Source organism: Anolis sagrei, chromosome 5, assembly GCF_037176765.1.
Source record: "Anolis sagrei isolate rAnoSag1 chromosome 5, rAnoSag1.mat, whole genome shotgun sequence".
NCBI classification, from domain to species: domain Eukaryota; kingdom Metazoa; phylum Chordata; class Lepidosauria; order Squamata; family Dactyloidae; genus Anolis; species Anolis sagrei.
Window position 1 is genome coordinate 75,840,815 of NC_090025.1, and position 15,868 is coordinate 75,856,682.

At 44.9% G+C, this 15,868-nt stretch overlaps 1 protein-coding gene across 1 annotated transcript; it reads right to left on the reverse strand.

Moving 5' to 3' along the window:
- Positions 1-4,051: 4,051 nt before the first annotated feature.
- On the reverse strand, positions 4,052-14,791 carry SLC10A4 (solute carrier family 10 member 4). Its single transcript, XM_060778493.2, has 3 exons — positions 12,133-14,791; positions 9,086-9,296; positions 4,052-5,058 (listed from the first exon to the last, which is right to left on the reverse strand). The coding sequence occupies exons 1-3, from the start codon at positions 12,543-12,545 to the stop codon at positions 4,540-4,542; spliced, it is 1,143 nt and encodes a 380-aa protein (XP_060634476.2). The 5' UTR covers positions 12,546-14,791; the 3' UTR covers positions 4,052-4,539.
- Positions 14,792-15,868: the final 1,077 nt, after the last annotated feature.

Sequence of the window (15,868 nt, forward strand, 5' to 3'; positions counted from 1 at the left end):
AGACCTTGACTTTTGGGAGTTGTAGTTGCTAGGATTTATAGTTCATTACAATCAAAGAACATTCCGAACTCAACCAACGATAGAATTGGCTCAAACATCCCACATGGAATCGCCATGACCATCAGAAAATACTGTGTTTTCTGATGGTCTTTGGCAACCCCTCCGACATCCCTTCGCAACCCCCTCAGGGGTCCCGACCCCCAGGTTGAGAAACACTGCCTTAAGCCAAGAAGAGCCCCTTGGCTTTGCAGCTTCCCAACCATAACAATGGAATGCTTGAGCCCCTTCCATGCAGCTGTATAAAATCTACATTGAGCTGGATTATATGGCAGTGCGGACAGTTTTAAGCAGATATTGTAGGATTTTCTGCCTTGATATTCTGGGCTGTGTGGAAGGGCCTTTGGCGTCTTTTAGGCCTGTTCCTCAGGTCATAGAATCGTAAGGTTGGAAGAGACCTCATGGGCCATCCAAGTCCAACCCCCTGCAAAGAAAGCAGGAATATTGCATTCAAAGCACCCCTGACAGATGGCCATCCAGCCTCTGTTTAAAAGCTTCCAAAGAAGGAGCCTCCACCACACTTCGGGGCGGAGAGTTCCACTGCTGAACAGCTCTCACAGTCAGGAAGTTCTTCCTAAAGGTCATTTAAGGGCCCTGATTCTGAAAGCTGGATTAGATTTGTTTGTTTGTTTGTTTGTTTGTTTACGACATTTATATGCCGCCCTTCTCACCCCGAAGGGGACTCAGAGCGACTTACAAGTATAAAGTAAATAAAGGTAAAGGTTGTCCCCTGACATTAAGTCCAGTCATGTCTGACTCTGAGGTGTGGTGCTCATCTCCATTTCTAAGCCGAAGAGCTGGTGTTGTCCATAGACACCTCCAAGGTCTGATATTCCAGTTCAAAGCAGATATTGTGGAATTTTCTTCCTTGATATTCTGGGTTATAGGGCTGTGTGGAAGGGCTTCTAAAATATCAAGGCAGAAAATCCCACAATATCTGCTTTGAGGTGGGTTATCTGAGTCCACACTCAGATAATGTGGGATTTCCTGCCTTGACATCCTGGAATATAGGGCTGTGTGGAAGGGGCTTCAGATAATCCAGCTCAAAGCAGATACTGGGGTTATCTGCCTTGATATTCTGGGTTATATGGCTGTGTGGAAGGGCCCTTGGTGTCTTTTAGGTCTGTTCTTCAGATCATTTAGGGGACCTGATTCTGAAAGCTGCATTAGATCAACCACATCAGCTCTAGTCTCTTAAAGGTCCCTTCTACACTGCCATATAAAATCCAGATCATCTGCTTTGAACTGGATTATATGACAGTGTAGACTCGGGGCCCTTCAACGCAGCCATATAATTCAGAATATCAAGGCAGATAACTCACAATAACTGCTTTGAATTGGGTTATCTGAGTCCACGCTGCTATTTGTGGATTTTATACAGTTCTGTAGAAGGAACCGCACATAATCCATTTCAAAGTAGATAATGTGGATCATCTGCTTTGGTAATCTGGATTGTCCTTCTTTTGGAGTCCCTTTCAAATCTATGATACTATATCTCTGCGTGTGAATCATATCTATCTATCTATCTCTATAGCTGGATGGCTATAATCCATTTCAAAGTAGATAATGTGGATCATCTGCTTTGGTAATCTGGATTATATGGCAGTGTTAAAGGACATAGTTTTCTATGGGGAAGAACACTGGTAGGTGGCATATGTTTATCCCAAAAACTAAATGATAGAGGAAAACTGACTCCATTTTTGGAATCAGCAGATCAAAGATACCCAGAAACAGGTCAAAGACCCCTTTCACACAGCTGAATAAAATCCATTATCTGCTTTGAACTGGAATGTATGGCAATGTGGACTTAAATATCCCAGTTCAAAGCAGATATTGTGGGATTTTCTACTTTGATATTCTGGGTTATATGGCTGTGTGGAAGGACCCTAACATTTGAAGCACCAGAATGAAGGGCTGGACCGACACTGCCCTATATCCCTGGATTTGATCCCAGATTATCTGATTTGAACTGGATTATATGAGGCTCCTTCCACACAGCTGTATAAAATCCACATTGAAGTGGATTATCTGCCAGATTGGATTCATATATCCAGTTCAAAGCAGATGGTATGAATTATCTGCCTTGATATTCTGGATTATATGGCTGTGTGGGAGGGCCCTGAGTCTACACTGCCAGATAATCTGGAATAAGTGGATAATCTTGGATCAGATCCTGGGATATAGGGGCAGTGTACATCCAGCCTGGGTTGGCCAGTAAATAGCAGAGAATGGTTAGTGTGCTTTCCATATTGAATGTGTGTGTGTTACACTACTTCAGAGATGCTCAAGCTTTTACATGGAAGTAAGGGCCATTGGACACAGTGGTGCTTACTTCTGAGTATTCATACAGCCTGGCTTGCATGACTTCCAAAATCCAAAGCTTTCAGACTAGTTTCAGAAGTTTCTAGGGTGTAATTTTGTTGATAGCACTGTTGTCCCTTTCTTAGAGGCTATTTGTTCACTTTTTGAAATACAGACTGTCCCAAAAGTTGCCATATGTAGGGGAACTGGGAAACGGTAGCTAAATGTACCTTTATTTACAAAATATTCATTACAACCTTTTGCACCATGTTGCATATCTGAAAATATTAAAATATAACACTATGTAACACAATTTGAAAACTTTTCTGTTCATGGTTTGAATGTATTATTTCCTGTTTAACTGTGAGGTACTTACTTTGAAAGTAGTTCTTCTACTCCAGAAACTTCCTTTTTTGTGGCACCACAAACTATGCTGAATTAGTTGATTATGAGAGAAAAACTAGAGCAAAGTGTGCTGCAGGATGTCCCACAAAAACAAAGTTTTTGCAGCTGAACAAACTTTTCCCATGTTTAATAATAGGACCAACTAGGAAATGACATTTGTAACCCAGGAACAAAAATAGTGTCACATAGTATAATATAATAATATATGAGTTTGTTATTTTTTTTCTATGTATGGAGACTTCTGGGTATTATGTTTTCTTTTAGCCCAGCTCAAAAGATCTATACATACTTACCTGGGAGTAAATGCCATTTAAAGCCACTGGATGTACTACTGAGTAGGCATTTTACTATAGTAACTTAAGTAAATCTCAGTAAGGCCCCTTCCAGACAGGCCCTATATCCCAGGATCTGATCCCAGGTTTTCTGTTTATCCCAGATTATCTGGCAGTGTGGACTCGTATAATTCAGTTTTAAGCAGAAACCTGGGATCAGATCCTAGTGATATAGGGCCTGTCTGGAAGGGTCCTAAATTCCATTAAAATGGGAATTTACTATCTGATGAATACCCTTTGTGACCAAGAAAACCTAGGCTTGATTCCCATGCAGTTACTTTGGCTGTTAGTATGGAAACTTCACAGGAAACTTCCAGTCATTTAGAAAAATAGAATCATAGAATCATAGAGTTGGAAGAGACCTTGTCGGCCATCCAGTCCACCCCCCTGCGCAGAAGCAGAAAAATCGCATTCAAAGCACCCCCGATAGATGGCCATCCAGCCTCTGTTTAAAAGCCTTCAAAGAAGGAGCCTCCACCACACTCCGGGACAGAAAGTTCCATTGCTGAACAGCTCTCACAGTCAGGAAGTTCTTCCTCATGTTCAGATGGAATCTCCTAGACATAATTTAGATACCACTATGACCTTTCCACCTTTTGGTATCTTCAGTTAAAGTGGTTGTAATGGTGCAAAGTGCAACCCTCGAAATGAAGTTAGACTCCAATTCCCGTCAGCCCTAAATAGTTAGTATTGACAAATGCTAGGATTTGCAATCTATGCTAGGCTGCATTTTGCCCATCCCTAAACTAAGGCATCTCTTGTGCAACAGAGCTAGAAAAGACCCTTGGCTGACATGTTGGAGAAGTAGAAACTATTTTTAGAGCTCCAACGTAATTGGAAATTTGTTTCAGAATGAAAAGAGGTCTCATCATTCTTCATTCCCTCAAAACAACTGGTTGCTCTAATCTCAATTAGATGACGCGGGCAGTCTCTCATTCAACCTCCTAATGCCTTGATATGTTTGGAAGAAATTTAATTACTGATTATTATACACAACATTAGTTCAACCCTTCCACATACATAAAAGCTGAACAATATGCAAGATACACGACTTTGGGTTTTTGAAATGGTAAATGTGGTAGATGACATTCAATTACACTTGACAAATATGGTCACTGTTTCATCCTTGTGCTACTTATCTTTCCTCCAATTCTTGCACGTTGCCTTAAAAGCTCCCTCGTTTCTATGTGTAACCCTGATGCTTGTTCGTTATCTCTGTGTTACATCGATGGTGACTTGTGATCCTCTGCAATAGTAGCTGCAGTGGTTCTGAATTGTTATACGTGGAGAAAAATACAGATTTGGTTGCAAACCATGTAAACTGAGGAAATCAAGATTACAGCAACTGGTTAACACTGTTGTCCCCTCTCCATACATCTTCTTTCCCTGGTTAACCAGTCTGCTATGCTGGTCTTAAAATGGGATTTCCCAATAGTTCCTTCCTCTACAGAGCAGTCTGTGTTGGTTCCATCTGCATTGAATCATGGCCCTCAGCAATCACTGTGCCATAGGAAGTCTCTGGCACGTCTTCTTCCTTGAGTTTCTTGTAAGAAATGTCTGTATCTTCATCTTCGCCCACTAGAGGTTCTTGTTTATAAGAGTCCTTGCCATATATCTTGTAGATTAATACAATCAGGCCGGCTTCTGCTGCCTGGAAGAGGGCATACATTAATGGAAACATGTACATGGGCCCAATGAGCTCTGGAGGAAAAGTCAACTTGAGTATAGCGGTGCAAAGCTGTACGTTCTGGCATCCGGTCTCCAATGACACTGTCCTCTTACAGTGGGGTGGCAAACGGAATAAGGACGCTACGCCATAACCGCAGCCATATCCTGCCAAGGGCATCAGCACGGCTACTACATAGACAGTGGCAGGAATAGTGGCCAGCAGTTCTGGACCCAGCATGGTACCCGTGAGAATGAAAAGGATAACCAGGGACAACAGGAGAAACCACAAAGACACCTAGCAAGGAAAACAATGGATGAGAAAGAGCAGCACCTTTTAAAATATTGCACTTCATTATATCAATTACTCTACAGACACAATAATTCCTTCCCCTCCTCTAAGTCTCTGGATGCCTCACCTCAAAAAGCTGAAAAACGATTTGAAATAGTCAATATTGGATTGCTGTGAGTTTTCCAGGCCATGTTCCAGAAGCATTCTCTCCGGATGTTTCACCCACATCTGTGGCTGGCATCTTCAGAAGTTGTGAGGTCCTCGTGTGGGTGAAACGTCAGGAGAGAATGTTTCTGGAACATGACCATATAGCCCAGAAAACTTACGGCAACCCAGTGAGTCCAGCCAGGAAAGCCTTCGACAACACATAATTAATATTGCTTGCCACACAATAATAATAATAATAATAATAATAATAATAATAATAATAATACTTTATTTGTACCCTGCCACCATCCCTCTAAAGGGAGCGGCTTACATGGGGCCAAGCCCGAACAAAATTTACAATATAACAATACAAATTACAATCAAGTAAACAACATGACAGTAAAATATAAAACATCAACGCATATAAAACAATATACACAAAACATAGGAACTAAGCATAATGGCAGACAAACAAAGGGTGGGCAGCATGTACATAAAATGATTATCCTCCACTTGTTGGCCAAACAAAATGCTCTGACACATTCCCTATTTCCATCCTCCATTACTGTAGCTGCTGCTTAACTTCCTTGCTGTCCATTTTCTTTCAGTCCCTGACAGCAATGTTGTCATTGCCTTCAAACAGTCCCAACTCTCCTTCCATTTCCTCTTTCTTGAATCCCTGCATTAACTCCTCTTTGCTGAATCCCTTTCAACAGATTTCTTCTTGAAATCTTCTACTCAGCCATCTTCAGCAGATCCCTGCTTTAAATCCTCCTTGCTCTCATCCCCTTCCCTCCAAATGCCCCCACATCTCCTTCCTGAAAAGATAATAATATTAGGGGGAACTAATGCAGCCCCAACTCTTCCCAGATGTCTGAATGTGCTTCCCGTCCTACAGCAATTAACTACTCCTGATGTAAACTGCATTATCAACAGCTAGTAAGGGGTCAGTTGGGGAGAATTTTACATAAAAAATAATCCTATGTGCTGAAGCACAACAGTATGACTCAGGGTCCTTCCACATAGCCCTATATCCCAGAATATCAAGGCAGAAAATCCCACATTATCTGAGTGTGGACAAGTTCAAAGTGGATATTGGGGCCTAAGGGCTCTTCCAGATATGGCCTATATCCCAGGATTTAATCCCAGGTGTTCTGTTTATCCCAGATTATCTAGCAGTGTGGACTCATATAATCCAGTTTAATGCACAAAACCTGGGATCTGATTCTGGGATATGGGGCTGTCTGGAAAGGCCCATAGTGGTATTTCAACACATGGCAGATGTTTTATGATCACTGACAGGACTAATAATAATAATAATAATAATAATAATAAACTTTATTTATACCCCACTCCATCTCCCCCAGGGAGACTCGGTGCAGCTTACATGAGGCCAAGCCCATCAGTGCAGTACATACGTTGTAATACAAAAACATAACAATATCAGAACATAAATATATCAAATGCAAAGAAATGTACTAAATGACACAAACAATATAAAACATGCATTTAAAAACAGAGCATTTCACTGGGCAGGGCCACAGAGCTTAACAGCAACAATACTTTTGTTCTAGTTCAGCTGATATAGTTTGGGATGTAACTATAGCTTGCCATTATACTTCAACTGGCTAACAGGTTTGAATTATTTTCCCAAATCAAGTTTCTAAGCTTCCAAGACACTGTAAGTGAAGATATTAAGAAATGACATGCGCAATGCTCTTGATCGTGGGGCATATTGAACAAAGGAGTTGCAGTAGGACCCCAAAGGTCTTGCTTGTTGCTTGTTCTCAATGCACCCCAGAACTAGAAGGGCATTGCAGATGCCATGTCCTTTCCTCCGAGATTCGTCTTGGTTGAGATGCTGCTTGGCAGAAGAGGTAGGGTTTGGATTTTTTATGGGTGGGAGTGGCTTCATTAGATAGCACCAGCATCATGGTCACATCCGATGATGTGGAATCAGCACCTTCTGTCTCTGGATGACAATCTGCATTCTTTTGTTCTCTGAAAATCTTAGGCTATAACATTTAAATTGTTTACCTAACTGGTTAAACTAATGTCAGAGAGTACTATATTGTAGTGGTTGGCATTTTATCACCAAAATAATGTCTGTTTTAGTTTATGAGCTTCTCCCTCTTCTTGGTTCATTGACTTTTTCTGTTATGTCCTTAGCTAACTGATGAATGTTTATATAGGAGGGAAAATTAAGCTCATCCAGTCCCCCAAGACCAAGAGAGTACTACACAATAAAGGTTTTTGAATATATATTCAGCAACAAATCCTTTCTATGCAAAGTCAACATCTGAAGATTCTGTTTTTCTGCAGCAGTCATCCCAGGTGTATGTTTAAGCAAGTTTATGTGGATGATTTGTATATTTATTTATTTGTATGTGAGTATGTGAGTGCATATTTCTAAGTGATCTTTCTGCCCTATCTCCATCTCTCCCAGCTCCACTTACTACACTTGTTTCTGTCTATAGTTAGCATTTGTGATGCAGACAGATTGTACCTTGGCTTGCCATGTCTCGTACTCAGACCCGGCCCTTTAAATAAATTTATTCATTCATTTATTTATTTATACCCTGCCACCATCTCCCCACAGGTGACTCGGGGCGGATAATGGGAGGCCAAGCCCAAAGATACAATGCAGCAAAATAAAATACAGAATACAGACAACAAAAAGTACATCAGAATAAAATACATACAGTAGCAAAATAAAATAAATAAATCAGATTAACACAATATAAAATCGAACAGAATGGGCAGGACAAATGGATGAGGTGAAATGATAAAATGATAAAACCCTGGATGACGCAGGAATAGAAAACATGTAATTGAGGGGAGCCCAGAAAGAATACACAGCAGGGTAGGCTTTCAGTTTAGTCAGTGTGCAGAATCTCAAAGCCTGTCTAATATAAGAAGTGCTTCAGAGAACCCCCTGTGGCTTCTGTATATGAATACTGGTTTTTATCACCAGTGCAAAACTTTGCATCTTTCACAACTTAGGGCCCTTCCACACAGCCATATAACCCAGAATGTCAAGGCAGAAAATCCCACAGTATCTGCTTTGAACTGAGGCCACATTGCCATATATCCCAGTTCAAAACAGAAAATGTGGAATTTTATTCAACGGTGTGGAAGGGGCCAAAATTGCTTTTTATCTCCCTAGACCCCCTTCAGTGCTGTTAATTACTCTCTGTAGAGAGAGGGGGAGAAAGGGGGAACATAGTTGAAATAAGAGGCAAGCACCACTGGCTCTCCGAAGGATATTGTAAAATCTACTCACAATTATAGTCACAGGGGAACTGTCTTCACATGGCAAGAAGTTAAATGTTTGCTACAAGATGACTGAAGTAATGCATATGGTAGCCTTAAGCCTTCTCCCAGGAGCCCAGGGCTCCTCCCACACAGCTGAATAAAATTTCACATTATCTGCTTTGAACTGGAATATATAGCAGTGTGGACTCAGACAGCCTAGTTCCAAGCAGATCTTGTGGTATTTTCTGCCTTGATATTCTGGGTTATATGACTGTTTTGTTTTGTTTTGTCATGGCAGGAGCGACTTGAGAAACTGCAAGTCGCTTCTGGTGTGAGAGAGTTGGCCATCTGCAAGGACGTTGTCCAGGGGACGCCCGTATGTTTTGATGTTTTATCTTCCTTGTGGGAGGCTTCTCTCATGTCCCCACTTTGGGAGCTGGAGCTGATAGAGGGAGCTTATCCGTGCTCTCCCTGGATTCGAACCTGCAACCTGTCGGTCTTCAGTCCTGCCGGCACAGGGGTTTAACCCACTGCGCCACCGGGGGCTCCTATATGACTGTGTGGGAAGGCTTTGGGAGGCCCAGGCTATTATAATGACCCACATGTGGTAGAAAAGCTAGGTCGAGCTTACCTTAAGCAGGACGTCTGCCACCCGGCTGTATCTGTAGCGGATGAACACCCCGAGGCCGATGGGGAGCAGGGTGCTGCACAAGGTCAGGGTGACGGCACCCAGGGGCAAGAGGCGCACGAGTGGCGTGTCAATCCAGGCCCGGCTGTAGACCCACAGGCAAAGCGGCATCAGGACCAGAGCCAGCAAAGTGGAGGATGTGGTCATGATGATGCTGCCAAAGAAGGGAGACAATAGTGCATTTCTCAGGGCAGAACCTCACATTGGTGAGGATTACCCCCAAATGTCTGCCACGGGTGGTTTGTCCATTCTCCCTTAATCTGACTCAGCCTCGTTTTCTCTCCCACCCCAGGTTCTTCTCTCCTTCCTTCTCTGTGCCTTTTTGAACAGAATCCCAGAGCTGTCATTTGCGTTTTGGAGAAAGGAGTAGTGTTTTGCTTTGCAAGGCAAGGAGCAGCCCTTCCTTTCTGGGTTGCTGTGAGATTTTCCGGGCTGTCTGGCTATGTTCCAGAAGCATTCTCTCCTGATGTTTCAGCCACATCTCTGGCAGGCATCCTCACAGATTGTGAGGTCTGTTGGAAACTAGGCAAGTGAGGTTTATATATCGGTGGAATAATGCCCAGGGTGGGAGAAAGAACTTTTGTCTGCTTGAGGCAAGTGTGAATGTTGCAATTGGCCACCTTGATTAGCATTGAATGGTCTTGCAGCTTCAAGACTGGCTGATTCCTGCCTGTGGGAATCCTTTGTTGGGAAGTGTTAGCTGGCCCTGAGTGTTTTCTGACTGGAATTCCCATGCTTTCAGAGTGTTACTCTTTATTTACTGTCCTGATTTTGGTGGGTTTTAAAAAAAAACTGGTAGCCAGATTTTGTTCATTTTCATGGTATCCTCCTTTGTGTTGATATTGTCCACAGTGACTTCTCTGTGTAGTCTAACATGGTGGTTGTGAGAGTGATCCAGCATTCCTGTGTTGTCAGATCATATGCTGTGTCCAGGTTAGTTCACCAGGTGCTCTGCTATGGCTGACTTCTCTGGTTGAAGTAGTCTGCAGTGCCTTTCATGTTCCTTGATTCGTGTCTGGGCAATGCTGCATTTGGTGGTCTCTATGTAGACCTGTCCACAGCTGCATGATATACGGTAGACTCCTGCAGAGATGAGAGGATCCCTCTTGTCCTTTGTTGAATGTAGCATTTGTTGGATTTTCTAAGTGGATCTGTAGATAGTTTGTAGGTTGTGCTTTTTTCACCTCTGCAGGAGCCTACTGTATACTATGCAACTGTGGACCAGTCTACACAGGGACCACGTAATCCAACATTGCCCAAACATGAATCAAGGAACATGAAAGGCACTCCAGGCTAACTCAACCAGAGAAGTCAGCTATCGTGGGGCACCTGATGCACCAACCTGGACACAGCATATTATTTCGGACCATAGAAATGCTGGACCACTCTAACGACCACCATGTTAGACTACACAGAGAAGCCACTGAAATCCACAAGTATGTGGACAATTTCAACAGAAAGGAAGAAATGAACAAAATCTGGCTACCAGTTTTTTAAAAACTCTAAAATTAGGAAGTAAATAAAAAATAGGGAAATTCCAGACATGAAACAATCAGGGCCAGTCAACACCTCCAAACAGAGCCCCCCCCCCCCCCCAGACAGCAACTAATCAGGCTTTGAAGCTGAAAGGCTCTACAATGCTAATCAAGGTGATTAATTGCAGCATTGACACTTGCCTCCAACAGACAAGAGTTCTTTCTCCCACCCTGGACATTTCCACAGGTATATAAGCCCCACTTGCCTTGTTTCCAACAGACCTCAAAACCTCTGAGGATGCCTGGCATAGATGTGGGGGAAACGTCAGGAGATAATGCTTCTGGAACATGGTCAGGCAGCCCAAAAAACTCACGGCAATCCAGTGAGTCCGGCCATGAAAGCCTTTGACAACACAGCCCACTTTCTTTTCCCAATTTGGATGGGGAGATGAGGCCATGGTCCCTCATCTCATGGGGTGGACCCATTACATTGTGTAACAAAATTTGGAAAGAAAAATCTGTTCCTGATTTGAAAGTGTTATTCTCTGATTAATTGTGCGGCACTTACTTTGAAAATTGTTGTTACACTCCAGAACAGACATGTAGCCGGGGGGGGGGGGGGTGTTGAGGAGCTTCATTCCCCCCCCCCAAATTTTCAGGGTGGTCCTTGAGAAAGCCTTACTGGTACATTATTTAAACTGTTATGTTTATTTATATCATGATCTGATCACCATGCTCCAGGTCCGTAGTCAGGATTTCGTTTCAAGGGGGGGGGGGGGCTAAATTTTCAGGGGTTTTTTTGGGGGGGCTGAGTTTGGGGGGGGTGAGTCTGAGTGAAAGAGGGTCTACCCTAGCAAACCTTTTGTATCATTACCCCAATACCCCCATGCATATGGGATATATTGAGTATGGTGACTGCCATGATATGAATAAACATGTTTAAATAATGCACCAGTAAGGCCTTTTCACGAACCACCATGAGAATTTCGGGGGGGGGGGGGCTGAAGCCCCTTAAGCCCCCCCCCCCCCCAGCTACATGCCTGCCATGCTCAATATATCCCATATGCATGAGGGTATTAGGGTAACGATACAAAAGGTTTGCTAGGGGATATCCTCAGCCTGCCCCTCTTGAATCAAACTCAGCAACCCCCGAATTAAAATCCTGGTTACGGGCCTGCTCCAGAAACTTCGTTTTTGTGGCTGCCACAAACGACGTGGAATTGCTTGAGACGCCATGAGATACTCATTGGAAAAACTCTAGCAAAATATGCTGCTGGATGTCCCGCAAAGAGAAAGTTTGGGCAGTTGAATAAACTTTCCCCATGTTTTTATGATGGCACCTATTAGGGAGCGACATTGAGAAGCCAGGGTCAAAAATGGTGCTTCAACTTGTGTTATCTGTCCTGCCTACCTGTCTCTGGTGGCGCGCGAGGGGCGGCTTTTGGCGCGCTTTTGTGGGGATGGCGTGGCCCTTTCCTTCCCTGCCTTTCCCGCCCTCCTCTCCCGGGCGCCTACCTGAGGTTCATGTCCCCGTCGACGAGGAGCGCCATGAGGTTGGAGAGGTTCCCTCCGGGGCAGCACCCGCAGAGCAGCACGGCCAGGGCGGCCACCTCGTCGAGGGCGAAGGCCAGGGCCAGGAGGAAGGCCAGGAGCGGCATGAGGCCGAACTGGCAGAGCAGCGCCAGGAGCAGGCCCAGCGGGCGGCGCAGCTGCGCCCCCAGCGCCCCCAGCTCCACCGCGCAGCCCAGGCCCAGCATGGCCGCGCCCAGGCCCAGCCCCGCCGCCCAGCTCAGCCCCGCGCTCCACCCCGGAGACACCGGCCACGGTCCCCCCGCCGCGGAGGAGCCCTCGCCCCCTGCCCACGACGGGGAGGACGACGACGACGAGGAGGAGGAGGAGGCAGACAGGGTGCCGTTCTCCCCGGCCATGGCAGGGCAAGCGCGCCTCCCTCCCTCCGTCCCTCGACGCGTCCTCCGCGCTCAAAGGCTGCGCTCCGTGTGAGAGGCAGAAGCAGAAGCAGGGCGAGGCTGTCGCGGTCCTCCCTTTTCTCCCTCCCTCCCCCCGCCCGACGGGGAGGCTCCGCGCTCTGCAGGCAGGCAGCCCACTCAACCTGCTCACTAGCCAGCCGGGACGTCGGTCGGCCAGGCAACTAGTCCAGTCCAGGGAGTCACACACCCAGTTCAGCCCAGTTAGATAGTTCACTCAGTCCAGTCCAGTGAGACAGTTCAGTCAGTCATTCAGTCAGTTCAGTCATTCATTTACTCAGTCAGTTCAGTCAGTCATTAGTTCAATCCAGACAGTTCAGTCCAGTCAGTTCCATTAGTCAGTCAGTTCAGTCATTCACTCACTCAGTTCAGTCAGTCATTAGTTCAGTCCAGTCAGTCAGTTCCATCAGTCACTCACTCACTCACTCAGTTCAGTCAGTCATTAGTTCAATCCAGACAGTTTAGTCCAGTCAGTCAGTCAGACAGTCACTCACTCACTGGGTTCAGTCATTCATTAGTTCAATCCAGACAGTTCAGTCCAGTAATTCAGTCTGACTGTCAGTCAGTCATTCACTCACTCACTCAGTTCAGTCATTCATTAGTTCAATCTAGACAGCTTAGTCCAGTAATTCAGTCAGTCACTCACTCACTCACTCAGTTCAGTCAGTCATTACTTCAATCCAGACAGTTCAGTCCAATCAGTCAGTCAGACAGACAGTCAGTCACTCACTCACTCACTCACTCAGTTCAGTCATTCATTAGTTCAATCCAGACAGTTCAGTCCAGTCAGTCAGTCAGTCACTCACTCACTCACTCAGTTCAGTCATTCATTAGTTCAATCCAGACAGTTTAGTCCAGTCAGTCAGACAATCAGTCACTCACTCACTCACTCACTCACTCAGTTCAGTCATTCATTAGTTCAATCCAGACAGTTCAGTCCAGTAATTCAGTCTGACAGTCAGTCAGTCACTCACTCACTCACTCACTCACTCACTAAGTTCAGTCATTCATTAGTTCAATCCAGACAGTTCAGTCCAGTAATTCAGTCAGTCAGTCAGTCAGTCAGTCAGTCACACACTCACTCAGTCCAGTCAGTCATTACTTCAATCCAGACAGTTCTGTCCAGTCAGTCAGTCAGTCAGACAGTCACTCACTCACTCAGTTCAGTCATTCATTAGTTCAATCCAGACAGTTTAGTCCAGTCAGACAGTCATTCAGTCAGTCACTCATTCATTCAGTTCAGTCAGTCATTACTTCAATCTAGACATTTCAGTCCAATCAGTTCCGTCACTCAGTCATTGAGTCAGTCAGTTCAGCCAATCAATCTAACTAGTCCAGTTAGGCAGTCCTATCCAGTCAGTTGGTCAGTTAGTTCAGTCAAACAGCCAGCCAACCAGCCAATGGTTTAATAAGTCAATCAGACAGCCAGTCAGTTCAGTCAAGCAACCAACCAGCCAGCTAATGGGTTAATACATCAGTCATCCAGTATGTACTCAGTCAGTTCAATCAAACAGCCAGCCAGCCAACCAACAGGTTGATATATCAGTCATCCAGTTAGTAGGCAGTCAATTCAGTCAAGCAGCCAGCCAGCCAATCAATGGGTTAATATATCAGTCATCCAGTATGTAGTCAGTCAGTTCAGTCAAGTAACCAGACAGCCAGCCAATGGGTTAATACATCAGACATCCAGTCAGTCAGTCAGTCAGTTCAGCCAAGCAGCCAGCCAGCCAATCAATGGGTTAATAAATCAGTCAGCCATCCAGCCAGCCAGTCAGTCAGTCAGTCAGTCCGTCCGTGAGTTCAGTCAAGCAGCCAGCCAGCGGGTTGGTTGGTTGGTCAGTCAATCAATCAATCAGCTAATTCAGTCCAGTCAGTTAGCCAGTCAATTGGTCAGGCCAGTCTAGTCCAGTCCATCAGTCAGTCACGCAGGCAGTTAGCAAACCAGCCAGCTAGTCAATGAGTCAATAAATCAGTCAGTTGTCCAGTTTGTCAGTCAGTCAGCCAACCAGCCAACCAGCCAGTCACTGGGACTGTCAATCCAGTCAGCTAGTCCAGTCCACTTAGTCAACAGTCAGTCAAGCAGCCAGCCAGCCAGGGACGGATTGCAGCCGTCTCCTTCAGCCACCTCCTCAGCACTCCTCCTCAGCCTTCCTCCTTCAGGCAGCAAGCGCCTTCCCTTCCCTTCCCCACTAACTCAGTCAGTCGGCTACAGGGTGTTTTGGACTCTTCCCCACATGTCTCCCTCTCGTGGATTCCTTGCCCTGGACCCTCCTCCGTGTGCAGTTTCAGATAGTAAGTATTTCACGCCTTTCCTGGAAAGGACTAATTTTCAGGCCCTTCCCCATTTTTTAAAAGAATATATCTTTATCTTTTACTGAACATTTTGTTAGCTCGTGGGCAAGTGGTAACCACACATTGGATGTTTACAGCATTTATGTACTTAACACAAGCATTTAAACTTTTATTTACTTTTTATTTTCTTTTTTGTTTAGTGTAAAACCAGAACCACAACTGTTGGCCAAAGTGCTAACACTTGAGGCATTCTGACAGGGCATACTGGGAGGAACTGGGATTTGTGTTCTTGGTTGAGCGGTGGCTCTGAAGACTAGGGCACAATACCCCACTCGGCCATGGAAAAACCCACCGGGTGACCTTGGACAAGTCTTGCTCTTTCAGCCTTTGCAAAAGCAAACCCCTCTCAGAAACAAACTTATTGAGAAAATCCTGTGATAGGTTCGTCTTCAGATCTCAACATGTCAGAGACAGGTTGAAGGCACACATCAAAAACTTTAAAGGAAAGCAGGCAATTTTTTTTTTGTTTTTCTTGAACGCCTTCAGATTGGTTTCACTAGCAGCCATTTCCATATTTACAGCCCCCGGTGGCACAGTGAGTTAAACCCACTGTGCCACTGACAGGTCATAGTTTCGAATCCAGGGAGAGTGCAGATGAGCTCCGTCTATAGCTCCAGCTCCTCATGCGAGGGCATAAGAGAAACCAGAAACGACTATCAGTTTCTCAGGTCCCTCCTGACATTACCAAAAAAAAAAAAAAAAAAAAAAGGGGGGGGGGGAAGGGGGGCAGATTAAGTGGCAACCAAAGATATACAGTCCTCACCAACCTCAGCAATTTGGCATTTGGGAACTCTTTAACCGCCAAACGCGCTGGCCAAGTGGAAACTATGTTGTTCTACATTTCGTTTTGGGTAAACGGGAAGAATAATTCTGACTTCCCACTTTGTCAGTTTCAGTACTTTATATTCAAGGGA

Bases quoted from the DNA above. Each gene is read 5' to 3' on its own strand.
- SLC10A4 (XM_060778493.2), bottom strand. From the start codon at position 12,545: ATGGCCGGGGAGAACGGCACCCTGTCTGCCTCCTCCTCCTCCTCGTCG. The intron at 9,297-12,132 runs GTAGGCGCCCGG...CTTCTTTGGCAG, and splicing joins GACGGGGACATGAACCTCAG to CATCATCATGACCACATCCT. The intron at 5,059-9,085 runs GTAAGCTCGACC...TTTCCTTGCTAG, and splicing joins TGGCAGACGTCCTGCTTAAG to GTGTCTTTGTGGTTTCTCCT.